Source organism: Caretta caretta, chromosome 2 (assembly GCF_965140235.1).
Source record: "Caretta caretta isolate rCarCar2 chromosome 2, rCarCar1.hap1, whole genome shotgun sequence".
In the NCBI taxonomy this organism is placed as follows: Eukaryota; Metazoa; Chordata; order Testudines; family Cheloniidae; genus Caretta; species Caretta caretta.
In genome coordinates, this window is record NC_134207.1 from 147,932,245 (window position 1) to 147,960,018 (window position 27,774).

The following is a 27,774-nucleotide window of genomic DNA, read 5'->3' on the forward strand; positions in this document are numbered from 1 at the left end:
GCTCACGAAAGCTTATGCTCAAATAAATTTGTTAGTCTTTAAGGTGCCACAAGTACTCCTTTTCTTTTTGTGAATACAGACTAACACGGCTGCTACTCTAAGTACCTTTGTGAATCCCATGGTTGGTCTCCCACTTCTCAGGGAATTCCCTTATAACTGGGATATGAAGTTAGTTGCTCCCTCTCTGGCCCTATGAATGTTTGTTCATTTATACAGTGGAACAGCTTCAGGAGGAGAGCTTTTCCCCTTCTATCATATAGAATACCCAATAGCTCAGTGGTTAGGGTACTCACTGGAGATGTCAGAGACTTGGGGCTGGCACTTAAGCCCAGATCTCACACATCCCACTTGAGTATTGGGTATTCTAGGGGATAGCCCTGCCCCAGTAATTTTTTGGAGAGGCTCAGTTTGGTAATGTTACTCCTGTTTATTATTCATCTATACAAATAGTGTATAGGGGCAGAAACAAACAAACTAGCCTACCTCAGTACAGTGCATTAACTGATAAAAGTGCTTAATTTCATTTTTCCTTCCATTTATTTTATTTTCCTTTTCTTCCAAAAGAAGTCATCAGTCAACCCTTTTAACTGAGTGATGGAAACTAAGTAAGCTTCCTACCAAGGCTGGGGGATGGCTTTTTCTGATCAAAGCTGTTTAGGATTATTTTTAAGAAACACTTTTTAAAATATTTTATTATATTAATGTGATCTGAATGTTGCAAGATATTTTTTGTTTTCAGATGACAAAACTTTTGTAAAGTATCTGAGAACCCAGAGGTTTAATAGGAATCTACAAAGAAAACAAACTATTTGACCCTGAGTTACCAATTAACAGTATCTCTCTGTGTTCTAGAAATAAAGAAGAAAATTACAAAAAAAGGGCAAGAGAGATAGCTCCCTCTACATATCAATCATTCCCAGTATTGGTTTTAAATTGCAAAACCTTACACTCATAAATTTTGGGTGATGTAAAGTGATGAAAGCTCCACCTCTTTTCCAGAAATCTTCAGACTCTCCTCGTATAAAACTTGTAGAAGAGCCAGGCTCTGAATTATATAAAGTTTTTTCCCCCTATTCGTTAAACAGGAGGATAAAAGAATACCACACTTTGTAAGGATGTCAAATGCTCAGTCATTGGATATCCCTGAAGTTCTTAAAGAAGATGACAGACCGAAGTGGGATAATAAATTGCAGTATATTTTAAGCTGTGTTGGATTTGCAGTAGGCTTGGGAAATGTTTGGAGATTTCCATACTTGTGTCAAATATATGGAGGAGGTAAGAGCAAGTTGGGATCTTTGTCAGAAATTAAACATAGAATACTAATTTAACGGTATATATAAAGCATGAATGGGCAGGGAAAATATGTTAATATCTAATATTCTATTTTTGCTTTTTTAATGTAACCTTTTCCACAAAGTAGAATAGCTTTCTCACTGTGTGAAAATTATATTTTAAAAAGATATATTGATTTAGGAAATGTCCACAAACTAGGAATACTTTACAGTAATCATGAATTAGGAAAAATCAGTGTTAAAACTTTTTGCAAACAATTTCTCATTATTACAGCTGTGCCATCAGAGCAGATTTAAACTTGGTTCTATGAGCTGAAATAAAAAGTGACACTTTGGAAAAGTGTCTGGAAGGCCTTTTGAAAGCTTCCTTTCTTTAGGAAAATTAAACCAATTGCTTCGTAATGCCATGCCTCATCAAAAGACAACTCAATTAAAATTCTAAATTATAAGTAAAATAAAATTGTATTTTAAATATATATCTTTAAATTATTTTAAGAAATGTTTGTTCACTATTGGATATTAAAGGTCTGAATACAAGTTGAAAAGGGCAACTGTGTTGACATAATGTACTCATACTTCTGTGAGGCATTTGATTTTAGTATTGCACAATTAATACTACACAAAAATAATGTAGCCCATATTAAGTGGATTCCCAACTGTTAAAAAGTAACTGCACCTGGAGAATCATCATAAAATGAGGTGTTTTTTGTGGGGTCACACAGGGATTTCGTTTTGGGCAATGTTATTCAATATCTTTCTCAATAACCTGTGTAATGCTGATGCCTTTGGGTTGATCATCATCCTCATCAGCGAATCAAACCTAGGACTTCTGGATCTTAATATCCACTACTACCTCAGCTGAAAGATTCAGCTATCCTATGCTAAGGCTGTAGAAGGCTCACCAATGTCTGTGTGATTTAGTCCCCACCAGAAGGGAATATAGTGCCACGGTGAGTGGACATGGCTTACATCTGGTAAATGTATAAAATCCATGCCAGTACAGTTTGCAGATGACACAAAACACGGAGTGTTAAATGAGCAATCAGGATTGTTTGGTAAACTAAGTTTAGCTGAATAATATGCCTTTTGGTAGAGCTAAATACAAGATCAGACATCTGAGAACCAAGAATGTAGATCACACTTATAGGATGGGGGTACTCTGGAAACAAGTGGCTCAGAAAGCTATTTAGGTGGCATGGTGGATAACTAAGTGAATGTAAGCTTCCAATGCAATGTAGTGTTTAAGAGTATAAACACTTGGAAGTATAAGCAGAGAACTATCAAGTAAATGTAGGGAGGTGTTATTACAACTAAATCGAGCATTAGTGAGACCATTTTTGAAATGGTATGTATGACGGGTTGGATCACAGAAACCCTCTTGGGGCTGCCAACTGATGTGCCAAGACTACTTCTTCCCCTGTTTTCCCGCCCTGGCAGCTTGGGACTTGAGTGCCCTGCATGGTTTGAGCCAGACCCGCTAGGCTGCTTCAACCCAGGCCCAGGTCTGAACCATGTCCCCTAACAACTGTAGGCTTAATTGAAAGCAGTTTAAGAAATGTTCCTGTCTTTAACACTCAGATGCCCAACTACCAATGGGGTCCAAACCCCAAATAAATCCGTTTTACCCTGTATAAAGCTTATACAGGGTAAACTCATAAATTGTTCCCCCTCTATAACACTGATAGAAAGGTATGCACAACTGTTTGCCCCCCCCCAGGTATTAATACATACTTTGGTTAATTAATAAGTTAAAAGTGATTTTATTGAATACAGAAAGTAGGATTTAAGTGGTTCCAAGTAGTAACAGACAGAACAAAGTGAATTACCAAGCAAAATAAAATAAAACATGCAAGTCTAAACCCAATACAGTAATAAAACTGAATACAGATAAAATCTCACCCTCAGAGATGTTTCAATAAGTTTCTTTCACAGACTGGATGCCTTCCTAGTCTGGGCACAATCTTTTCCATCTCTCTGGGTCCCGTCCCCCCCAATGGAAAAGCACCAGGTTCAAGATGGACCCCAGCACCAGGTGACATGGCCACATCTCCTGTGAGACTCCAAGCCTTCATTCCTCCTGCCTGACTCACAATTGTCCTGGCTGATGGGAGCCATCAAGATTCCAAACCACCACCAATGGCCCACACCCTGCATAATCACAATAGGACCTCAGAGCCACACTTCACACTTCCAGCTTCAGACACAAGAGTGATACATTTACACAACAAACAGGATGACCACACTCAGCAGATCACAAACTCTGCAATGATACTCCACAAGAGATCCTCCACACGAAGCACATTCCAGCCACACCACATCCACACTCACCAGCACACCTTCACAGAATCATATCGAGTGCAACATCACAGTACGCACACCTTTTAAAAAGTAAGCCGAAAAATTCGAAAGGGTGCAAAAATGAGCTACAAGAATGCTTCAAGGTCTGGAAAACCTGCCTTACAGTGAGAGACTTAAAAAGGTCAATACAGTAGCTCACAGAGAAGGTTAAGAGGTGACTTACTGATGATTTATATGCAAGTAGTAGGTGTGATGGCTAGAAGCAGAAACTAGACAAATTTAGATTAAAACATTTTTTTTTTACAGTAAGGATTGTTAGCCATTAGAACAACACCCCAGAGATATGGTGGATTCTCTGTGATTTGAAGTCTTTAAATCAAGTCTAGATATCTTTCTAAAAAGATATGCTCTGGCTCAACCAAAAGTTATGGGCTTGATTCAAGAATCACATTGAAATTCTATGGCCTGTGTCATGCAGGAGGCCAACCTATGTAACCTATCAAATTAATCAGCCTCTGACCCAGATGACTGGAGGATAGCTAATGCAACACTGATTTCTAAAAAAAGGCTCAAGAGGCAACTCTGGCAATTACAGACTGGTATGTCTAACTTCAGTACCAGAGAAAGTATTGAAACTATAGTAAAGAACAGAAATATCAGACACATCGATGAACACAATATGTTGAGGAAGAGTCAACACACCTTTTGTAAGGGGAATTTTGCCTCACCTATCTATTAGAATTCTTTGAGGATATAAACAAGCATGTGGGCAAGGGTGATCCAGTGGATATATTGTACTTGGGCTTTCAGAAAGCCTTTGACAAAGCCCCACACCAAAGACTTGTAAGCAAAGTAAGCTGTCATGGGTCAGTTTTCACAATGGAGCAAGGTAAAACTGGGTTACTGGACCACAAAATAGCATACGAAATTCAATATTGATGAGTGCAAAATAAGGTATATTGGAAAATATAATGCCAACTATACATATAAAATATTGGGGTCTAAATTAGCTCTTATCACTCAAGAAAGAGCTCTTGGGTCATTGTGGATAGTTCTCTGAAAACATCTGCTCAATGTACAGCAGCAGTCAAAAAAGCTAACAGAATGTTAAGAAACATTAGGAAAGGGACAGATAATGAAACAGAAAATATCATAATGCCACTATATAAATCCATGGTATGCCCACACCTTAAATACTGTGTGCAGTTCTGGTTGCCCCACCTCAAAAAAGATATTTTAAAATTGGAGAAGGTATAGAGAAGGTCAGCTACAGTGATTAGGAGTATGGAACAGCTTCTATACAAGGAGAGATTAAAAAGAGTGGGATTGTTCTGCTTAGAAAAGAGATAACTAAGGGAAGATATGACAGAAGTCTATAAAATTATGAATGGTGACAAGAAAGTGCATAGGAAAATGTTATTTTGTCCCGCAATAACACAAGAACCAGGGGACATCCAATGAAATTAATAGGCAGCAGATTTAAAACTAACATAAGAAATTATTTCTTCACACAACACACAGTCAACCTGTGGAACTTGTTGCTAGGGGGTGTTGTGAAGGCCAAATGTATAACTGGTTTCCAAAAAGAATTAGATAAGTTCATGGAGGATAGGTGCATCAGTGGCTATGAGCCAAGATGGTCAAGGACACAGCCCCATGCTTGGGTGTCTCTAAACCTCTGATTGCCAGAAGCTGGGACTGAACAACAAGGGATGGATCACTCAATAATTGCCCTGACTTGTTCACTTCCTCTGAAGCATCTGGCAAGGGCCACTATTGGAAGACAGGATACTGTGCTAGATAGACCATTGTTCTGACACAGTATGGCTGTTCTTATGTCCTTAAAAATCTATGAATCTTAGTTATTTTATTATTTAAAAATGAACCAGAATATTATTTTCCCAAGTTTACAATAGCAGTACTTAGCAATAACATTTAAAAATCACTTGTGTGGCAGTGATTGAATAATTTTTTCTCTAATGAATCATATCCTGCCATGGACTCTTATTGGCCTCCAGCTTGAGTTTTTCCCTAAATGGGACTCAGACACCAGGCTAACCCTTTGGGCTTGGTTCCATCTCAGTTATGGGGAGAAAAAAAATGATTCAATACTCATCCACTTGTACACCAAAATGTATGATCTGTCAGTGTACACTCCGTTACCCTTCATAACTTCCTTTCCTTTCTTACATGCTTTGATAAACTGGGAAAAAGTATCATTCACACCTGCATTAACACTCAAATGAATGGATCCATTCACACCTCAGAGGTTTTGTTTCAGGCTCACTGCAAACATCACTGTATTGGTTACACAGGTCACATCTAAAAATTTATATTTCTTTCTTTTTTCTTTTTTTTTTTTTTTTTTGAAGAGAGACTGTTCACAATCTGCTGCAAGGAAAAAAAATAACATCTTTGTCCTGAATTGAACTAAATCCAAAGAAAATCTTTCAGCTGAAATACATTTTCATATGCCTCTGCATTTCATGGTTCAATTTTGGACTAGAAGCAGAAGTGTAAAAATGTTATAAGCAAGTCCGTTATTCTGAGATTTATAAACCAATTTTTCAGATTCCAAATTGAACTTCTAAACCTTTTGTTTTTTGCTCTTCACTAATTTAAACATAATTAGGACAACTATGAAAAATGGCAGAATTATAAACTTGCATAAATGTCAAACAATGCACATTGACAAAAATAACTGAATTCATACAACAAAAGGCCCTGAACTTGCAGGATCCTCTGAGGAAAACACATTAAGAGCCATTGTGGATACCTCAGTTGAGATGATGTCTTTTTTAATAAGGCCTTTGGGTGCTCTGGGGCGTTACAAGCCAGTAAACCTTATAGCTGTATCTGGCAAATTGGTTGAAACATTTAAAAATAGAAAACAAAACAAATGGAAGATTATGATATGGTGGCCTCTAACCAACACTATTTCTGCAAAGGGACATTGCATTTAACTACGATTAGAATTCTCTGAATATATCAAACAGTAGAAGATAAAGGAGAATCAGTTAACATTATTTATTTAGCCTTTACAAGGCATTTGACAAGGTCCCTCAAAATAGGCTACCAACGAAACTAAGTAATCATGGGATGAGAGATAAAGTACTGTCATGTATCTGGCTAAGACAGGAAGCAAAGGGCTTGTGTACACGGTGTGACAGCGTGTACTAGAGGTGTGTGATTCTAAAGCCCAGCAATGTGTTGCACACTAATTGATCCATGTAGACCCTGCTGGTGCTCACTATCATTAACATTGAAACCGTACTATATTAACTCATAACAGGAAACTTTTCATTTATGCCAGCAGGATCTATACAGGCCCGTTACTGTGCAACACGTTGGTTGTGCATTAGAATTCACACCCCTGTAGTGAGCATTGAAAAGGTTAACAGCGGGGTGCGTTAAGTTTCCATACTATGTCTAGTGCTGTTTAGTGTGTTTATTTATGATCTAGAAAGGGGGTTGAGCAGTAAAATAGCAAAATTTGCAGATTACATAAAGTTATTTAGGTTAAACAATATCCAAAGGGCCTATGAGTAACTTCAGAGAGACCTAAACAAGCTAGGTAGATGGGCAGCACAACAGCAAATGAAATTCAATGATGAAAAATGCATGGTAATGCACACTGAAGGGAAAAAATATACACCTTACAGGATTCTAAGTTAATAGTATCAACTTTGGAAAGGGACCAGGGCATCATTATAGACAGCTTAATGTGCAGCTGTGGTCAAAAAAACAAATAAGATATTAGGATTCATAAGGATGGAGAATACTTCAGAAAATACTATAATGTCATTACATAAATCAGTGGTACAAACTCATTTTGAGTACTATGTACAGAACTGGTTACTCCCTTGCAAAAAAGATACTGCCAAACTGGAGAGGGTCCAGAAAAGGGTGAGAAAAATTATTAGGGACGTGGACAAACTTTCATCTGAAGAGTGACTGAAAAGAGTGGATAAGAGGGGCATAAAAAGGATATAAAATAGTGAATGGTACAGAAGATAATAGGTTGGGAGATTCTGTTCTCTGTCTCATAACACAAGAACAAAAAGACATTGAATGAAACTAAAAGGTGGCAAATCCAAAACTGACAAAAGGAAATACTTTTTCACACAATGTGCAATTAGACTGTGGAACTAATTGCCATATATAATTAAGGGCAAGAACTTAGCAAGATTCAAAAAGGAATTAGACATTTTATGTGGTTAACAAGAATATCCTGAGTTCGTAGTTAATGCTAACAAAATTTTGGAAGGAATATAAAACCTCATATTTCAGGGTTTACACCAATCTCTAAGTATTAGGGATTAGAATTAGGGTTCTTTGGGGGTGCAGTTATACTACATCTGCCTACTTAGGGGTTTCTTTCACTTTCCTGTGAAGCATCTGGTACTGGTCGCTGTCACTGAGGCAGGCTATTGAACTAGCTGGAACATTATTCTCATCAAGTCTGACAATTCCCAAGTGCTTATGTTGTCTACCCAGCACACAGCAGCAGTCAGAAAAAAAAAAGTAGAGTGAGCTAGATATTTTTAAAAGGCATTGAAAAATATTGAGATGTGATGCTTTGCAATTCCATAGTTACACCAGTGCAAAGTTGGTATAAAATGATATAATTATGTAGTAATTTATATCCACTTTGCATTGTTGTAAGCAATGACACAAAGTTACAGTGGTGAATAAGCTCTACTATATTGAACTGTAATCAGTGCTCCACACTTGAAGTTCCAGTTTGGTTACTTTACCTTAAGAAAGATAAAGTCATGAGACTAAAAAAGGTGTGGTGATATGGTGTGGCCTTGCACAGCACCTGACCTACCATTTGCTGCTCCATCTGAGGCATGGCTGGGTGCCCCTCTTCCTGTTGTCTACTACCTTCATTCTCTTTAGGTTATGAGCCCTCCATGCCCCTGACTATTTATAATAAGGAATTATACAAACTAGGTGTTTCTTGTGCATTCAGAAACTCCCAAGATTATTTATTCTGGAAAGTAGAAATTAGAAGATGTTTTGCAGATTATAGTGAAAAAAAATGATGGCCACAAGGTTTATCAAGATAAATAAATAACGTGGCTAGATTGATTTATTTAAGTCTTGTTAATTTCAGACTAAAATGTGACTTTGGGTGGGATTTTCAAAAGCACTCACTCAAACAACTTAGAAGCACAAGTCCCATTGACTTTCAATGATTTAGGAACATAAATCCCATTTATGTACTTTTGAAAAAAATCTCATCTTTCAAACCCAGCCCTGAGCAAGGAATGCACTTGGCCATACGAAATCCTGTAAAGCATTGTACCTCAAAGCCAGTCTATCCTGGGGATATCTGTGCCAATGTAGGTACAACACTATAAACCCTTAGTGTAGCTGCAATGCACCCGTGCAGTGTAGCCTAATTTGAACCTGGCATAGACAGGCCCTGAGGCACAGTGCCTTCCAAGGCATAAACTGCAATTCCCACAAGTGGTTCAGGTTTGGGTTTTATTCAAGTGTTTGGAAATCAGAGGCTATATTTTTCCTCATCTTTAAGTGCTCTACCAAACAAGGTATAAAAAGCAGGAACATATTTTCGATTAATGTCAATTGCTTTCCATCAGACCTCTGAACCTTATTCACGGCAATTTGTGTTACTAAGTAACTTGGGTCTAACACACTCAGCTCAGTACATTTGCAATCACAGAGAAAAACACAATATCGGTGCTGAAACTTTTATCACCCTCTGTCGTTAGTGATTATTTGGGTTTATTGCCTGAGTTAAGTAAGTTATTTACTTGCTATGACTAATAGATATGGATGCTGTTTGCCAGAGTAATAGCAGGTAAACAGACAGGATCCCTGGCAACTGGGATTGTAAAGGATTATTTTTAAAGACCCTGTTATGTACTTTGGAACTTAAAATTGACACATGAAAAAAGGTTTTTTAAATAACAAATATGTATTGTGATTTGGAAAATATGTAGGACTTGAAAAGAAGTAGCTAGTCTAACAGCATCTTGGTGCAGTGTTTTATTTCTGATTATAGCCTACCATAGGTATGTCTGCCTCAAGCAAAAGTCCTCAGTAAGAGAGCTTATGGGTCATATCAACTATTACTACTACACCTAAGCCCAGGCATGTGCCCTTACAGGATGAATTTAAAAAAATTACCATTCATGCAAACAGCAAGTTTTATTCTGGGGAAATAAAGTCACATTTTTCACCTTGGCATTCAAATCCCATTAGGGACGCAGTGCTACATTGCACCCAAACAACTGCTTTAGAAATCCCTATGGCCTACCTTATCCTCTGGCCTGATTTTGAACTAGCTGTCACAAAATACAAGAGTATCTGGAATAAAACAGATTCCTTATATTCTCAGCAGTGAAATATGACCTATACATATGAAATTCATTAGTTGTTTCAGTGAATGGGTTAGATCTTGAAAGTGAGAATTATGAAGTTATTGTAGGTAGAATAGATGTCTAACTTGCTCCTGCTTCTGGCCAAGTTTGAGACTCAGGAGGCCTCCATTTTACTGTACGGGAAGAGAGAGGTTAAAATTCAAGTGTACCTTTTTCAGAGGTGAAAGTAAGCTGGTCCGGTCTGGTATGGAGTACCGGTAAAAAAAGATGCAGTAGTGTACTGGCAAATAAGTGGAGCATTCAGTACTGGCTTACTTTCACCTCTTTTGGCTGCAGAACAAAAAGTTCAAACTAAAAGCTAATAAAAGCTTGGAAAGGGAAAACTCACTGTCAAATTTGTTTGTTGTTTCTCTCCCTCTCCTCCTCCAGCCAGGCTGCCCACGTGGCTAGGCTCCCTGTTCCCCCGACCCCCACACTCAGCAGGGGCTGCGGGGGCTCCCCTCTAGCTTGTAGCAGGGAGCAAGAGGGAGAAGCCTCCCCAGGTAGCCTGCTGCCTGCATAAGAACAGTTTAAATTGAGCTGTTCACTCCCCAGTCTGAACCAGGGAATGAGGGGCTATTTCTGGCTTCCTTGTTAATTTCACTCAGGGTTGTTGCTAGCAGCTGGCGAGGGGGCATTGTGTGAGACCAAGGCAGGGGCAGAATACAATAGCCATTTGGCCGCACAGCTTAAATCCAGAGGTAATAAAAGCCAGTGGAAGGGGAAAACTCACTGTCACATTGGTTTCTCTCTCCCTCCTCCTCCAGCCAGGCTGCCCACAGGGCTAGGCTCAGTGCTTCCCCGAACCCCCGCACTCAGCAGGGGCTGCAGCAGCTCCCCTCTAGCTTGTAGCAGGGAGCAGGGGGACTGACTGAGGGAGAAGCCTCCCCAGGATGCCTGCTGTCTGCATAGGAACAGTTTAAACTTGCCGCTCCCTCCCTGGTTCAGACTGGGATTGGGGCTATTTCTGGCATCCTTGTTAATTTCATTCACAGTTGGAGGGTGGGGAGGAAGGTGAGACCAAGGCTAGGCATTTACTGCACAGCTTAAATCCAGAGCTAATAAAAGCCAGTGGAAGGGGAAAACTCACTGTCACATCGGCTTCTCTCTTCCCTCCTCCTCCAGCCAGGCTGCCTGCCCCACGCTGCTAGGCTCCCCGTTCCCCTCCCCCACAGCAGGGGCTGCAGCGGCTCCCCTCTAGCTTGTAGCAGGGAGCAGGGGGACTAGCTTAGGGAAAAGCCTCCCCAGGATGCCTGCTGTCTGCATAAGAACAGTTTAAATTTAGCTGTTCACTCTGTGGTCTAAACCCAGAATTAGGGGCTATTTCTGGCTTTCTTGTTAATTTCACCCAAGGTTGTTGGGGTGGGGGGTACCAAAGCCTGGGCAGTTCTTTTCTGCCCCTTGGATGAGGCGATCTTCAATAATATAATACATGAAAAATACAATCAAAATCAGGAACCATTTCCAAGTTCAACTCTATCCCATTCCCTCCCCAGCAGAGGATCATGATTGTGATGTCTAAACTGCTTGCAGATCCTCTTTGAAATGTTACTGTTTAAAAAAAAAACATGGAGAACATGGTGGGAAGATGTGTTCTGATGATCAGGGTTTATTTTGGGCAAAGCAATTTTGCAAAACAACTAAAGATTCAAGGGGAAAGCAAATAGCCCTGGTTGCTGGCACAGAGTGCCCGAGGCAAGCAACAGGTGGGTTTGTTGCCCCGTGTGTGCTGCACCAATGACCACAATGGGGTGGAGAAGCAGAGAGTTTTATTTGAAGCTTTAGATATGGCGCAGGGAGACTGAGCTGTTTTAAATCCTGCAGCCCCGAATGCAGATTACATTACATAATTTATACCTTTTTTTTATTTAATTACACAAGCATATACAACCAATTACCTGTTGCCCCGTACAATACCGTAGCCAATTAGCTAAAGCAGCTAGTTATGTTTTTTTTTATTAGCATTGCTTGAGACTTGCCTTATTTGGTTATATTTATTACTAGTTTTTGCTAAACATTTTTTTTATTTATATGTTTTTTTGGCCGAAGCTGGTTTTGGCTAGCGAGCTGTGTGCAAACCTGTCTGTTTGTGTGCTAGCTTTTTTATAGTTTTGCAGGGTTACAGAAAGTTCAAGGAACGGAGGGGCTTCAGTTTGCCTGGGCCTAGAGCAAGAGGGCTTCATCGATACTCATGGTCTTCCACCCTCCCGAGTTACCTAGAGCAGTGCCCAGTGTTACCAACAACTTCCTTCTTTGAGTACACTTAATAAGCTTGTGACTGAGTTTTTTTATATTTTAAGGACAACAAGTGATTAAGCGCTGAGGAGTTAGAATTCTTAACAAGAGGATATAATGGGGTTTCTGTGGAGCGGGAGGCACAAAGTTTATATATGAGTGCCTTACAACAGGCAAGCAAGAGGAGAGTGATAATACACAACCCGGCACTTGTGAACAGGAGACTAACAATGCCTCCCCCCAGGTCAGGCAGCCATCCCCAGAGTGAGTCAAAAATAGTGGGCTTTTTTTTCTGGGCTTTTTACTAGTTAAGAGCCTGTTTGGCTGACAGGATGTGCTTGTTAATATTCTGTGAATTTTTTGGGACATACGTACAGCATGTATTTTTAATAATGGCACACACCCCGCCCTGTGCATCTGAAAGGTAATCTAGGGCCTGGCGGTTTTGCAGGGACAACAATTGGAGTTGATAAAGTTCCGTGTTGAGGCTCCTTTTTATGGCTAAGGTATTGGCGAACTTGGTGAGGAATGCAGAGAGCTGGCGATAGAGCTTGGCCAATTTACCCACCTTATATGCTGGGAGAAGGATTATACTGAATTTATTGTTTTTATTAATGGGTACGGGGGTGGCATACAGGGACTGCTGATGCCGGGGACAGCCCGACGGGAGTTGGGCCATGGCCCGAAGGGGAGGGGTAAGGTATTCCAAATAACAGCTTTTGTGCCAGTGGTGGGGTAGCCATTTATAGGCTGAGTTACTACAGACATAAAAGGACTGTTAATTAGCTACCATGCCATTGTGGCTTAATTTGTTGACTGCGGCTTTTAAGGGGGTATAATATTGAAGCCCTTTGCCTGTGTTTTGGCAAGCACTATTAAATAGAGGGATAGTGGTATTTGCGGAAGGGGACAAATAAAACTGACAGGTACTATTACCAGAGAATTAGGTATGGTTAGCAGTGGCTTTTTGGCGATAACAAAGGAGGCCCAACGGGACGGAGCATAGCTGGATTTGGATTTGGGCGGATGGGTCGCATTCCAGTAGGGTTTCCAGGGATTAGTGTTGCTGCTACACTTGGCCTTTTTAGTACAGTTTTTTGTTAAAGTAGGCTGTGTTTGAACTGAGTGGTGTTTGCTTTTAACTATTGGTTACAGAGGTCTGACCAGTTGTGGGGGGTCGCCCTTCAAGGGAAGCCGGCCGCATGGTAGGGGATCTGGAAACATATTTAGCAGTTGGAAAGATTAAATTTATGGGCAAAGGCTATTTTGAGGGCCTTATAGGTATTTACATTTAGGTTAACGGTTTTTATTTATTTTTTAGAGAGCGAGATATGGGGAATACTAGGCAAATGACACTCACTATGAGGGACCTTATGGTGTATATGCCCCTTTAGCCCCCCCCCGCCCCGTGCTTATGTTTTTTTAAACAATAATTTGAGTTTGAGATTATTGGAGGGTGAAGTGGTGATGGGCTGGATGGTCCACCGTTCTGCTGGTGGAGGAGTAGGCACCGCCTTCAGGCAAGAGTGATGGATTTAGTTTTTGTGTTTTTTGACCTTTGCTGCTGTGTGGGAAACCAGCAGGATGGTGTGGGGTCCCTTTTACTTTTTTGGAGAGGCTTGTTTTTTTAGGTACGAACAAGCACGGAGTCACCTGACTGCAAGGAGTGGACAGGGGCATTCAATGGAAGAGGCTGGAAGTCTTTGGTATACTTGTGGAGAGAAGAGAGAACAGCAGACAGAGAGCACATATACTGAGACAAAAAACTACACTTTATTTCTTATTTTTTTGCTAGAACCAGTGTCTCATTTATAGGCTATGCCCTTTTAAACATAATTTTAAAGGGACTAAGCCCTAATTTACCCTTTGGGAGAGCGCGGACGCAGAGCAGGACAAAGGGCAGAGCATCAGGCCATTGCAGGGAGGCTTCTTGGCACACTTTTGAGAGGTGTCGCTTAAGGGTTTGATTGGTACCCTTTATTACGCCACTGGCCTGCGGTCTTTATGGCGTATGGAGTTTTCAGGGGATCTGTAAGGCCTCTGAGATGTTTTGAATGATCTGTGATGTGAAGTGCATTTCATTGTTAGATTCCATTCATTGGGGCAGTCCGAAGCGGGGAATAAATTTTTTAACGAATTTGAGGGCCACTGTTTTGGCAGTGCAATTACAGCATGGGAAGGCTTTAGGCCATCCGCTGAATCGATTCACCAAGACAAGGAGATATCTGAACCCTTGGGTCCGGGGAAATTTAGTAAAATTTATTTGCCATACTAGTCCGGGGCCTGGGTTTCAGGTAGCTGGTGTTACTGGATGTCCCAGCCAAGGGTTATTTTTTTGGCAGACTAAACAGTCAGCTTGTATCTGGGAGCCAGGGGTTGGAGTCCAGAAGCCAATTAGTATTTTTTTATTAGCTGGATAAGGGCTTCTTTGCCAGCGTGAGTGGTTTGGTGTAGCTGCTGCAGTACTGGCCGGATCAAGCTCTTTGGTAGGAGGATATTTTGCGGGGGGGGGGGGAAATGAAGCCATTTTTTTTTTTGAAGACCGAGTTTGTTAGCTAGTTTTTTTTTTCCAGAGTACTGAGGGGTCGGAAGCTCCCCCACTGATGGGATAAGGGCATGCATGTGGGCATCCTTAGTTTCTAGTGGAGTCAAGGTGGCGGCACGCTTGGCTTTTTTGTTTGTCTGGGCGTTGCCCCTGGCCATGTCTTGATTTTTTTGATGGGCTTTACAGTGCACCACCACTACTTTTGAGGGGAGTTGTATGGCTTCTAGGAGCTGGAGAATTTGGGGCCCGTACTTGACTGGGGAACCTTGGGCCGTTAGCATTCCCCTTTGCTTCCACAGGCCAGCATGAGCATGTAGCACTTCAAAAGCATATTTTGAATTGGTAAAAATGTTGACCCGCTTTCCCTTTGACAGTTTGAGCGCACGGGTCAGGGCTACTAGCTCAGCAAGCTGGGCAGAGGTCCCGGTGGGCAACCCTTCGGCCTTCATGGTATCATGGAGGGTCACGACAGCATAACCCGCCCTCGTTTGCTTATTTATGACAATGCTGCTACTATTAGTGTACCACTTATAATTTGCATTTGGGAGGGGTTGATCCTTTAAGTCCTGGTGGCTGGAGTATTGGGCATTTATAATTTTTAAACAGTTGTGTTTTTGTGTTTTTGTTTTTGGCAAAAGGGTGGCTGGGTTAAGGGAGGGGCAAGGCTGCAGGGTGACCTCGGGGTTTTTTAACAGCTTAGCCTGATATTGAGCTATCCGAGCCTGGGTGAGCCAGAGCCCACTCTTGGTGTTTAGCAGGGCTCGGACCACATGGGGAGTATACACTTGCATGACCCCCCCAATGTTAGCTTCTTGGCTTCCTTAAGTACTAGGGAGGTGGCTGCGACTGCCGTAAACATGCTGGCCAGCCCTTGGCAACTTGATTAAGTTGTTTGGAAAAATGGGCCATGGGACGTTTACAGGTTCCCAACAACTGGGTTAGCACTCCCAGGGCTACCCCTTTTTGTTCATGTATATACAACTGAAATGGCTTAGAGAGATTCAGCAGACCCAGGGCTGGAGCTTTTATTAGCTTTTTTTAAAAGATTTTAAATGCCTTGTTGGCTTTTGGGGACCAGTGAAAGGGGTCGTGATTTGTTCCCTTGACACAGTCATATAATGGTTTAGTTTATAGTCCAAACTTTGAGATCTATATCCTGCAAAAACCCACCATACCCAGAAAGGCCATGAGCCGTTTACGAGTACTTGGGGTAGCGTCTTGACATATAGGGTTTTTTTTTTGTTTAAAAGCTGGCGCTCCCCTTGCCATATGTGAAACCTTAGGTACCGTACTTTTGGGAGGGCAATTTGAGCCTTACTTTGTGCAACCCAATATTTTTGGAGCCCAATATGGTTTAGGAGGCTCACGGTGGCTTCAAGGCAGGGGGATAGGCCCACAGTGGCAATTAACAAATTGTCTATATATTTCAGAAGGAGGACCTCCTTCTTATTGTTCCACATTTTTAGGTTCCTGGCTAAAGCCTGGCCGAAGAGGGTGAGGGAATTTTTAAATCCCTGGGCTAACACTGTTCAGCAAAGTTGCTTTTTAACTTTTTTTTGGTTTTTTTACTTGAAGGAGAAGATCTCCTGAGATGGGGTGTCAACTGGAATGGTAAAGAAAGCGTCTTTCAGATTGAGCACTGAAAAATAGGTATACTGTCCCCCTATAGAAGCCAGTAATGTATACGGGTTTGGGACAAGGGGGTGCAGAGTCTTAACCTGTTTATTTACCGCCCGTAGGTCTTGTACCAGTTGATACGTGCCATCAGGCTTTTGTACGGGCAGAATGGGAGCGTTCCAGGCTGACTGGCATTCTTGCAGGATGCCGTATGCTTGGAATTGGTCTATAGGCTCCTGCAGACCTTTTCTGGCTTTTTTTTTTATTGGATACTGTTTGATTTGCACTGGGCTTTTCCCTGGCATGAGCTGAACATTGACGGAGGTTTGGTGGGTGGCCTTTCCTGGGACCCCTGCTGCCCACACTAGGGGGTACACCTGGTCTTTCCACTGGCTTCATTCTGGGGCTTGCATAGCTGAGGGTTTAACTGCAAGGGACATGATCCATGCATTCTTGGGGGGTAAGGTAAGGTTATTTTATTTTTAGTAAAATGCAGGGTGGCGCCTAGGCGACAAAGCAGATCCCATCCCAGCAGAGGCGTTGGGCAGTCGGGGAGGTATACCAGCTTGTGGGATATAGTTCTGTTTCTTAAAGCGCATTTCGCTGGGACATACACTGGGCACTTGGTGCCTCTGCCTGTGGTGCCCACCACGATAAGGGAATCTGCTACCGGCAACCAAAGGGGTCGGTTTACGGCAGTTTGTGCCACTTTAGCGTTTACTAAAAAATTTATATCCGAGCTTTCCACCTGCATTTTTACTCAGGGTTCCAGGGGCAGGGCGGTCTGTCTCCCCTGCCACCTCTATTCCTGCTCCACCGCTGCCATTATGGGGGCATGCTTCCTTTTTGGGCATTTATTTTTTTAGTGTTTTTTTTTTCTGGCATAAGGCACACTGGTTGCGACTTAGCCGTCTCTCCTGCGTCCTCGTCCTTGGTTTTTTCTTTCCTGTCCACTGCTACCATTCCAGGGTTTTTTGTTTTTTTTTTTTTTGTGCCAGCCTGCACTGCTGCTACCAGTATTTTACATTGCCTTTTTTTTTAGGCTATAAGCTTGGTTTGCAGTTTCTAAAATTTGTGCCATAGTCATGCCCATTAAGTTTTTTTTTTTGCAACTTTTTTTTAATGTTGGGGGCTGCTCGGCTGGTAAAAATGCCTTTTATAATTGCCTCGGTTGCCTGGTCATCGGGGTTTGCGTTAGTATTCTGCCGAATGGCATTCTGAATGCACTGTAAAAAGGCAACCGGGCTTTTCTTTGGTTTTTGTATTATTTTACATGGTTTGGCCCAATTGTTGTGTCGGACAGCCGAGTGTCAGAATCCATGCAAAAGTAACTCCTTATAGGAGGTGAGACGGGTCATGTGTACGGGGTCATTCGGGTTCCACCTGGGATCTGCTAGGGGGACCACGTCTGCGGCAGCGGGGACATTATTTGGATTTCCTTTGTGTCTTTGCCATGCCTCCTTCCTTGCCTTAGCTATAACCTGATTTTGCTCCACCTCAGACAACAAGGTTCTTAGGAGGATATTACAGTCATCCCAGTCTGGATTGTGACTACTGAGGCACCCCTCGAAGACTGAAATAAACCGGCTTGGGTTCGTTGAGAATTCCCCAGCTTGTGTTTTAAAAGCTGCTAAGTTTATTGGATTGAATGGCACATGGGTGTAAACTTGCATAGTGGTGGCCTGGCACCCATCTGCCCCTGGGCAAGCCACAACAGTCTCGGTAATCAAAGGATAGAGTCCCACCGAGGGGGCAATCTCTGTAACCTGAGGTGTCCTACCTTTATAAGGTGGGGGTGTTGGGGCCGAAGGGGACACCGAATCTGCCATTACAACATTAGGGAGGTTCTGGGGGCTAACATTAGTTACTACCGGTCTTGTTGGAGTCAAATTACATCTCTGTAGAACATCTGTTTTATTTCTTAAAGTCATAAATGCTTGCGCATACAGATGTTTATTTCATTTACCCGTTTGCTGACAAAACAGGACTAATTGGAGGATCATATTATAATTAATTGACCCTCCCGGTGGCCACCGTTTCTGGTCCTCTAGCCGATATTGAGGCCAGTCTACTATACAGAACCTTTTTAATTTGTTTTTTGTTATTGGATCTGATTCAAACACTTTCCAGTTTGCTAGAATGCATTCTAGGGGCGTGCACTCTGCCCTGCCTGTGTTACTCTGTCCCTGTCCCATATTCCCGGACGACACTGGGCGTCCCCAGGTTTTAACAGAGAAAGTCCAGACTTCTGGACTGTTCTTACCTTTTCCAGGGGACCGGTTCCTCACCATCGCCCGCAGTCACTTCTCCATTATAGGGGCGCGTTGCACCATTGTGCCCTCCGGGGTCGAGCAAATTGCGTCTCCTCTGACGCCTCCCGATGAACTCACCGGTGCACACTGGGCGTCAGTTGTCGCCACAATCCGTTGACCGCCAGGAGGGGTCCAGGCAAGGCTAAATAGCAGCCTCGAGCCCCACGTTGGGCGCCAAAACCTGTTGCCAGCACAGAGTGCCCGAGGCAAGCAACAGGTGGGTTCATTGCCCGGTATGTGTTGCACCAATGACCACAATGGGGTGGAGAAGAAGAGAGTTTTATTTGAAGCTTTAAATATGGTGCAAGGAGACTGAGCTGTTTTAAATCCTGCAGCCCCGAATGCAGATTACATTATACAATTTATACCTTTTTTTAATTTAATTACACAAGCATATACAACCAATTACCTGTTGCCCCGTACAATACCGTAGCCAATTAGCTAAAGCAGTCAGTTATATTTTTCTTTATTAGCATTGCTTGAGACTTGCCTTATTTGGTTATATTTGTTACTAGTTTTTGTTCAACATTTTTTTTTATTTATGTGATTTTTTGGCCAAAGCTGGTTTTGGCTAGCGAGCTGTGTGCAAACCTGTCTGTTTGTGTGCTAGCTTTTTCATAGTTTTGCAGGGTTACAGAAAGTTCAAGGAACGGAGGGGCTTCAGTTTGCCTGGAATTAGAGCAAGAGGGCTTCATCGACACTCGTGGTCTTCCATCCTCCTGAGTTACCTAGAGTAGTGCCCAGTGTTACCAATAGCCCCATAGACAAAACCACAAAGGGACTGGAGGGGAAAACTGGATATTCAGAGGAAATTATTGTGCTTCCTTTGAAAGAAATAGTAGTTTTCATTCCACCCTCTTTATATATTGAATTAAACACCTGAAATGTGCTTAGGACATAGGGGCTCAGATCTCTTTTTGTTTTGTGGGTGTCCGTGTCCTGCAGAGTGCGGAGACTGAAATTGACAAAACTTTCTCTAAGTATCTTGTATATTTCATGGCAGCTATTCTAGTTGCCCTTCATTCACCTCAGTCTTCCCCTACTAATAGCCACCCATTGGTGTACCCCGTGCCCACTTTTATGTGCTTGGGTGGGAGATTAAACAATCCTTGATATCTGACTTGCTAGGAAATAGGGAGCATCTAGGGAAAGTGGGGCACTGGTGGGCATGGCGCAGTGGCTGGCTGGCTGGCTGTGGTTTTGCCTTGGTTACTTACTCCTTGGCAGACCCAGCCCAGTGGCACCTGCTGGCTCTCTGCAGGTAGCAGTCCACAGGGGTTGGTTGCTGGGGTCGCTGCTGGTCAGCGGCAGGCTGCAGCTGCATCGTTTGTGACACATTCATACACATACATACTGTATGTATTGCTGTCCTTATGCAAGCAAGTGACCACCCATTGCAGTGGCCAGGCACATTCTCCAGGAGTGCAGCCCATGGGGAGGGCGCCAGTGCCCTTTTGAGTGGTGGGGGGACAGGGGAGACAGTGTTTCTGCAGCTAACACCTCAGGAACTTCTGCAAGAGGCAAGGTCTGGCTGGGTACTGTCAGCGCACCTGTGGACACCCAGCTTTTGGGTTGCTGCTTAATGGTGCCCACAGGAAAACTTCCAGCCTCAGCAACTGCTACTCTGTCAGGTTGCAGGAGAGAGCCACCTAGGAGGCAGGGGAGGAGACAAAGGTCCGGGGGGCGTGCAGCAGCAACAACACAAGCGATAGCAGGTGGCAGGAGGGGGCTGCAGCTCCAAGGGGAACCACTACCCACAGCAAAGCCGCCCCAGTCCCTGTCTCAGTCCTGGCATGTGGAAGGTGTGAGATGGCTAGCCAATGGGGGCAAGAAAGGGGCATCCCTGGGAAGGACTAGATGGAGCAAAGCATCCTTGTAGAAACTCCCCACATTGGGCCATAAGCTGATCTCGCTGCTCTCTCTGTTGTCGTGCCATGCCTCGAGATGAATGTGGTGCACGTCTGCCCTTTGCAAGCCACAATTTCACATATGGCATTCCCCTAAGTATAAGGAGGTCCCACACATGAAATGAATAGCAAGCCCGCCACATGATGAGTGGTAAGTACAGTCTGTTTCACTGTAATGATGTTGTTCATCGCACTGAATCCTCTTTCGCAGTCAGCGTTGCTTGCAGCAAGGGTGTCCACTGCAAGGACGAGTTTTTTAAGTTTACCAGGAATGTTTTTTCCTCCAGAAGCCTTGAATTCAACAAATCCCAAGTGTGTTTCTTGTTGATTGATTCTCAGTTGATCAGCCAATGCTCTTATTTCCTTTTCTCCAAAGTAGGGATTCTCTGGATTCTCGTGCCATTTTTCAGGATTCAAAATTGACAAATTGTTAATTAAGTCCTTATAATTGGAAGCCCTTTCTTCACGTGTGCTTTGATTGGCTTTGTTTGAGGCAGTTGTGAAGAGTTTTGTCCTCACGTTGTCAATGACTGCTTGAATGAATTGAGACGAGTTGATTCTGGGGCTTTTTCCAGCACCGTTTAATCTGCTGTTTTTGAACATCATGGATTGTTCAGCCTTCTGAGCTTCTTCAGAGTGAATTCCTGGGTCTGTTTTTAGGTTTTCGATTCTCTTGATGTATATTTGCATTAGATTGTCTGCTTTTGGAATGGTCATGTCTCGTTCTTGTAACATCTTGGACAAGTTCTTCAGTTCTGTCAGCACATGCAGCATTAACGAAAGGTTTCTGGTGAAATTTACAGAACACAGCTTTGAATGTAGTCCTTAAAATTTAATACGTTCGCTTCCGACTCTTGACAGGTCTTGTGAGGCCGTCTCAAAGTGTTTTGCCAAAGCAGGGTATGTTTGCCACACTGCATTGACTGCTCTCCATGTTGACACCACCCACCTTAAATTGAATATTTTGCCGATTTTTTTAAGTACAATGGGTAATTCATTGGCATGAGCACTCAGTTCTCAAGAGCTTTCTGGTGATTGACTGTACAAGGAATATAATGCATCCCAAAAGGCCTTACAGTCATTTCTACCTCCGGTGACTTCTTAAGCTTCATCAACAGCAAGTTCCAGTCTATGGTTGAGACAATGCCATAATAGCACATTAGGAAAGTCCATTTGTAGTAGTTTTCCAACACCAGCTTTGACTCCTAACATCACATTTGCGCCATCACTACAGAAGCTGATCATCTCTTCCAATAACAGTTCTTTAGTGAACCCACAACGCAGCAAGCATTTCAAAATTTCCCCTTTAATGGCTGCTGGTGTTGTGCTTTGCTGCTCTAACAAGTCCAGAGGAAATGTAAGAGGCCTCATAATTCCATCTATACTGGCTTTGAAAAAAATGATGAGAGTCGAGTTTCCAGCAAGAGTAGTTGATTCATCAACAAATACTGTAATTTTTGCCTTACTGTTGATGATTTTGTTGACAATTCTCTTTTTCATTTCAGTGGCTATATGATTGATTATGTCTACACAAACTGTTCTACTATGCAACAAATGCCCCATTTCAATTCCGTTGATTTGCTGTAGATCAATAAGGATCTCGTGGTCACTGAGGGGTTGATTTGTTTTGGCAATGTAGTAGGCTGTTTGGAATACACGAGCAGTAGTTTCAAATGCTGCTTCTTCACTTTTAGCATTCAGATTAAGAAGAGTTTCTTTTTTAGCCATGGCTTGAATTTTTTCAGCCTCCATGTGAACTGCAGATTTCTTATGTTCGTTTATTTTTTTGTGAAGGGAAGACAGCTCTGTCTCTTTATTCTTTCCATATGAGGATATTTCACAAGAGGCCCACTTTGGAGAGATGTTAACCCCTCTTGCAGAATGGAGCTTCAAATCTGAAACGTCATGACATACTGTGCACCCAAGTTTACCGCCGAAGCAAAAAGCCAGTAGTTTTTCTTTTTGAACTCCTCAAATTGAATTTTTGACCACACAGCTGGGTATGGTGGTGGAGTATCAGCTTTTTTACAGGGCAATTCAGCAGTTTCATTTGTCTCCTTTCTTTGTGGTGGCTGCAGCTCACCACATGACAAAGGTGTAAAAGTGTCAGCATTTTTTCCCTGTGGATGACTAGTTACAGCTTCTTCATTTGTTGCTGTTCTTTTTGACTGACAATCCCCCATTTCCTCACTTTTACTTTTAAACATACCTGTTAGGGTCGGTTGAAAGTGTATCTTCTTAGGCGGCATTTTTTCCCCCACTTACTGTCCTCCAGCTGTTGACCAATAAGAAGCAAGCCCGCGCAATTACCATGTGGCGGTATGGCACTCAAAAGCTAACTTTGGAACAGCCACATGAATGTCTTCTTGTGAAAACAAAATCTTCTTGTCTTCCTTGACAGATCTAAATCTACTCTTATTCCAGGTATGTTCTAAATATATATGTCCAGTATGGATGGATCTCTCGGAAAAGATAGCTCTTCAGTGTAGGAATTGGACCAACAGCCCCCCAGGGGCAAGATGCCATTAAGCAGCACACATTAAGCAGAAGTTCCTGAGCTGCAAGTGTGCAGGGGGCACACCAATATGTGGCTATTAGTAGGGGAAGACGGGTGAATGAAGGACAACTAGAAGAGCTGCCATGAAATATACAAAATACTTAGAGAAAGTTTTGTCAATTTCAGTCTCCCACTCTGCAGGACACAGACACCTACAAAACAAAAAGAAATCTGAGCCCCTATGTCCTAAGCACATTTCAGGTGTTTAATTCAATATATAGAGAGGGTAGAATGAAAACTATTATTTCTTTCAAAGGAGGCACAATAATTTCCCTGAATATCCAGTTTTCCCCTCCAGTCCCTTTGTGGTTTTGTCTATGGGGCTATTTGCTTTCCCTGTGAATCTTTAGTTGTTTTTTTTTTTAATCAAAATTGCTTTACCCAAAATTAACCCTGATCATCAGAACACATCTTCCCACCATGTTCTCCATGTTTTTTTTTTTTTAACAGTAATATTTCAAAGAGGATCTGCAAGCAGTTTGGACGTCACAACCATGATCCTCTGCTGGGGAGATAATGGGATAGAGTTGAACTTGGAAATGGATCCTGATTTTGATTGTATTTTTGTGTATTATATTATTGAAGATCGCCTCATCCAGGGGGTAGAAAAGAACTGCCCATGCTTTGGTACCCCCCGCCCCAACAACCTTGAGTGAAATTAACAAGAAAGCCAGAAATAGCCCCTAATTCCTCAGTTCAGACCACAGAGTGAACAGCTAAATTTAAACTGTTCTTATGCAGACAGCAGGCATCCTGGGGAGGCTTTTCCCTCAGCCAGTCCCCCTGTTTCCTGCTACAAGCTAGAGGGGAGCCGCTGCAGCCTCTGCTGAGTGGGGGGGGGCAATCGGGGAAACAGGGAGCCTAGCTGAGTCAGGCAGCCTGGCTGGAGGAGGAGGGAGAGAGAAACCAATGTGACAGTGAGTTTTCCCCTTCCACTGGCTTTTATTAGCTCTAGATTTAAGCTGTGCAGTAAAATGGCTATTGTATTCTGCCCCTGCCTTGGTCTCACACAACGCCCCTTCCCCCGCTGCCAGCAACAACCCTGAGTGAAATTAACAAGGAAGCCAGAAATAGCCCTGAATCTGCAGAGTGAACAGCTAAATTTAAACTATTCTTATGCAGACAGCAGGCTACCTGGGGAGGCTTCTCCCTCAGCCAATCCCACTTCTCCCTGCTCCAAGCTAGAGGGGAGCCCCTGCAGCCCCTGCTGAGCGTGGGGGTCCGGGGAACAGGGAGCGTAGCCCCATCAGCAGCCTGGCTGGAGGAGGAGGAGGGAGGACAAGGAGAAATATGTGACAGTGAGTTTTCTGGCTTATTCCAAAAGTAAAGTTTTATTACAGACCATACTGGTAGTAGTAATAGTAGCTTTATTTTCTATAGCTAAGTCACACAATGGGAGGGATCCATGAAGTATATAGGAGAGGTGGGTTGCTTGTGTTTGGATTGTACGGGTAAGAAATGTAACTTACTTCCAGCCCTGGCCTCGCCCCTTCTGCCTGAGGCCCCTCCCCTTCCGGAGGGAAAGAGTGGGACCTGTATTGATAAGAGCTGTATTTTACTTTCACCCCTGACCTTTTTCCTAAGGAAGCAACAGGTTAGGTATGTGTGCATAAAATTGGAAGAAATTAAATCCCACTGTACACGTATCTGGCTATAGTGCATGTAAGTGTATATTCATAGAAAATTTAAGGCCAGCAGGAACAATTAGATAACCAAGTCTGTTTATCACAGTCCATTACATTTCACCATTACCCCTGTATTGAGCCCAGTAACTTGAATTTGATTAAAGGCACCCAGTCTGAATCTGAAGACTCCAAGAGATGGAGAATCTACCACTTTGTTGGTAGTTTGTTCCAATCTTCACTCACTCTCACTGTTAAAAAAAATTGGCCTTGATTTTTAATTTGAATTTGTCTGTATTTAGTTTCCATTCACTGTTTTGCCTTTCTCCACTAGATTAAAGATGACTTTCATAGATGTTATTTTCTCCCTGTGAATGTACATATACAAATCAAGTCACCTTTCAGTCTTAGTTTTGATAAATTAAACAGATTATGTTCTTTAAGTGCAGTCCTAGCCAGAAAAGCTCCAGGATCTTCTGGAGACTAGCCAGAGTTTCTGAGGGCAGGCTTAGGGTGTTGAACCAGTGTGAGAGCATGGACAGGACCAGCTGGTTGAGCACCAGTGCCCTTTCCAAAGGAAAAAGCAACGGAACAGTCTTGTCCACCTCCACAGCCAGTCAGATCCCAGAAAGTGAGTAGTGAATGAGACAGGGGATTGCAGGAAAATAAAGAATGTTTTATAATGAAGGTAGTAGAATGCTGCCCTGGAGAGATGGGGTGTCACCAGATTTGCCCATTACTTTGGGGTATGCTCATTTATTAGGGTTACTCTTCGAGGGGGGGGGTTCTATAATTTTATCAATGTTGTCAGGGATTTTTTAATCAGTTGTCCGAGATAAATCAGATCCCCTGATCACCATGAGTTTTCAAAGATAATAGCCAATGGCCCTGCAATCACATCCACCAACTGCTTGTGTCACGTGTGTTTTCAGATGGAGCTCTACTTCTCCCTTCTTCAAGACCCCTCCCAATCACAGAATCATAGACTATCAGAGTTGGAAGGGACCTCAGGAGGTCATCTAGTCTAACCCCCTGCTCAAAGCAGGACCAATCCCCAACTAAATCAGCCCAGCCAGGGCTTTGCAAAGCCTGACCTTAAAAACCTTTAAGGAAGGAGATTCCACCACCTCCCTAGGTAATGCATTCCAGTGCTTCACCACCCTCCTTGTGAAAAAGGTTTTCCTAATATCCAACCCAAATCTCCCCCACTGCAACTTGAGACCATTACTCCTTGTTCTGTCATCTGCTACCACTGAGAACAGTCTAGATCCATCCTCTTTAGATCCACCTTTCAGGTAGTTGAAAGTAGCTATCAAATACCCCCTCATTCTTCTCTTCCACAGACTAAACAATCCCAGTTCCCTCAGCCTCTCCTCATAAATCATATGTTCCAGCCCCCTAATCATTTTTGTTGCCCTCCGCTGGACTCTTTCCAATTTTTCCACATTCTTTTTGTAGTGTGGTGCCCAAAACTGGACACAGTACTCCAGATGAGGCCTCACCAATGTCGAATAGAGGGGAACGATCACATCCCTCGATCTGCTGGCAATGCCCCTAATTATACATCCCAAAATGCCATTGGCCTTCTTGGAAACAAGGGCACACTGTTGTCTCATATCCAGCTTCTGGTCCACTGTATCCCCTAGGTCCTTTTCTGCAGAACTGCTGCCGAGCCTGTAGCGGTGCATGGGATTTTTCCGTCCTAAGTGCAGGACTCTGCACTTGTCCTTGCTGAACCTCATCAGATTTCTTTTGCCCCAATCCTCTCATTTCTCTAGGTCCCTCTGTATCCTATCCCTACCCTCCAGTGTATCTACCTCTCCTCCCAGTTTAGTGTCATCTGCAAACTTGCTGAGGGTGCAATCCATACCATCCACCAGATCATTAATGAAGATATTGAACAAAACCAACCCTTGGGGCACTCCGCTTGATACCAGCTGCCAACTAGACATGGAGCCATTCATCACTACCCACTGAGCCCGACTATATAGCCAGCCTTCTATCCACTTTATAGTCCATTCATCCAGTCCATACTTCTTTAACTTGCTGGCAAGAATACTGTGGGAGACCGTGTCAAAAGCTTTGCTAAAGTCAAGAAACAATACATCCACTGCTTTCCCTTCATCCACAGAACCAGTAATCTCATCATAGAAGGTGATTAGATTAGTCAGGCATGACCTTCTCTTGGTGAATCCATGCTGACTGTTCCTGATCACTTTCCTCTCATGTAAGTGCTTCAGGATTGATTCCTTGAGGATATGCTCCATGATTTTTCTGGGGACTGAGGTGAGGCTGACTGGCCTGTAGTTCCCAGGATCCTCCTTCTTCCCCTTTTTAAAGATTGGCACTACATTAGCCTTACAGTAGTCTGGGAGCTGACCTTGTTTGTGAAGACAGAGGCAAAAAAAGCACTGAGTACATTAGCTTTTGCCACATCCTCTGTCACTAGGTTGCCTCCCTCATTCAGTAAAGGGCCCACATTTTCCTTGACTTCTTGTTGCTAACATACCTGAAGAAATCCTTCTCATTACTCTTAACGTCTCTTGCTAGCTGCAACTCCAAGTGTGATTTGGCCTTCCTGATTTCACTCCTGTATGCCTGAGCAACATTTTTATACTCCCCTCTGGTCATTTGTCCAATCTTCCACTTCTTGTAAGCTTCTTTTTTGTGTTTAAGATCAGCAAGGATTTCACTGTTACGCCAAGCTGGTTGCCTGCCATATTTACTATTCTTTTCTAGGGATGTGATCGGGATGGTTTGTCCCTGTAACCTCAATGAAGATTCTTTAAAATACATCCAGCTCTCCTGGACTCCTTTCCCCCTCATGTTATTCTCCCAGGGGATCCTGCCCATCAGTTCCCTGAGGGAGTCAAAGTCTGCTTTTCTGAAGTCCAGGGTCCATATTCTGCTGCTCTCCTTTCTTCCTTGTGTCAGGATCCTGAACTCAACTATTTCATGGTCACTGCCTTCCAGGTTCCCATCCACTTTTGCTTCCCC

General features: G+C 42.8%; 1 protein-coding gene across 3 annotated transcripts in view; it reads left to right on the top strand.

Moving 5' to 3' along the window:
- Positions 1-955: 955 nt before the first annotated feature.
- The window catches only part of LOC125631976 (sodium-dependent neutral amino acid transporter B(0)AT3-like), a 116,206-nt gene continuing 89,387 nt past the window's right edge, over positions 956-27,774 (top strand). For 2 of the 3 annotated variants that reach the window (XM_048839510.2, XM_048839512.2), the window contains exon 1: positions 956-1,275. In XM_048839510.2, coding sequence (XP_048695467.2) covers positions 1,116-1,275 — 160 coding nt within the window. In that variant the 5' untranslated portion in view covers positions 956-1,115. The remainder of the gene's footprint in view (positions 1,276-27,774) is intronic. The other variant, XM_075125478.1, reaches the window with a different exon arrangement.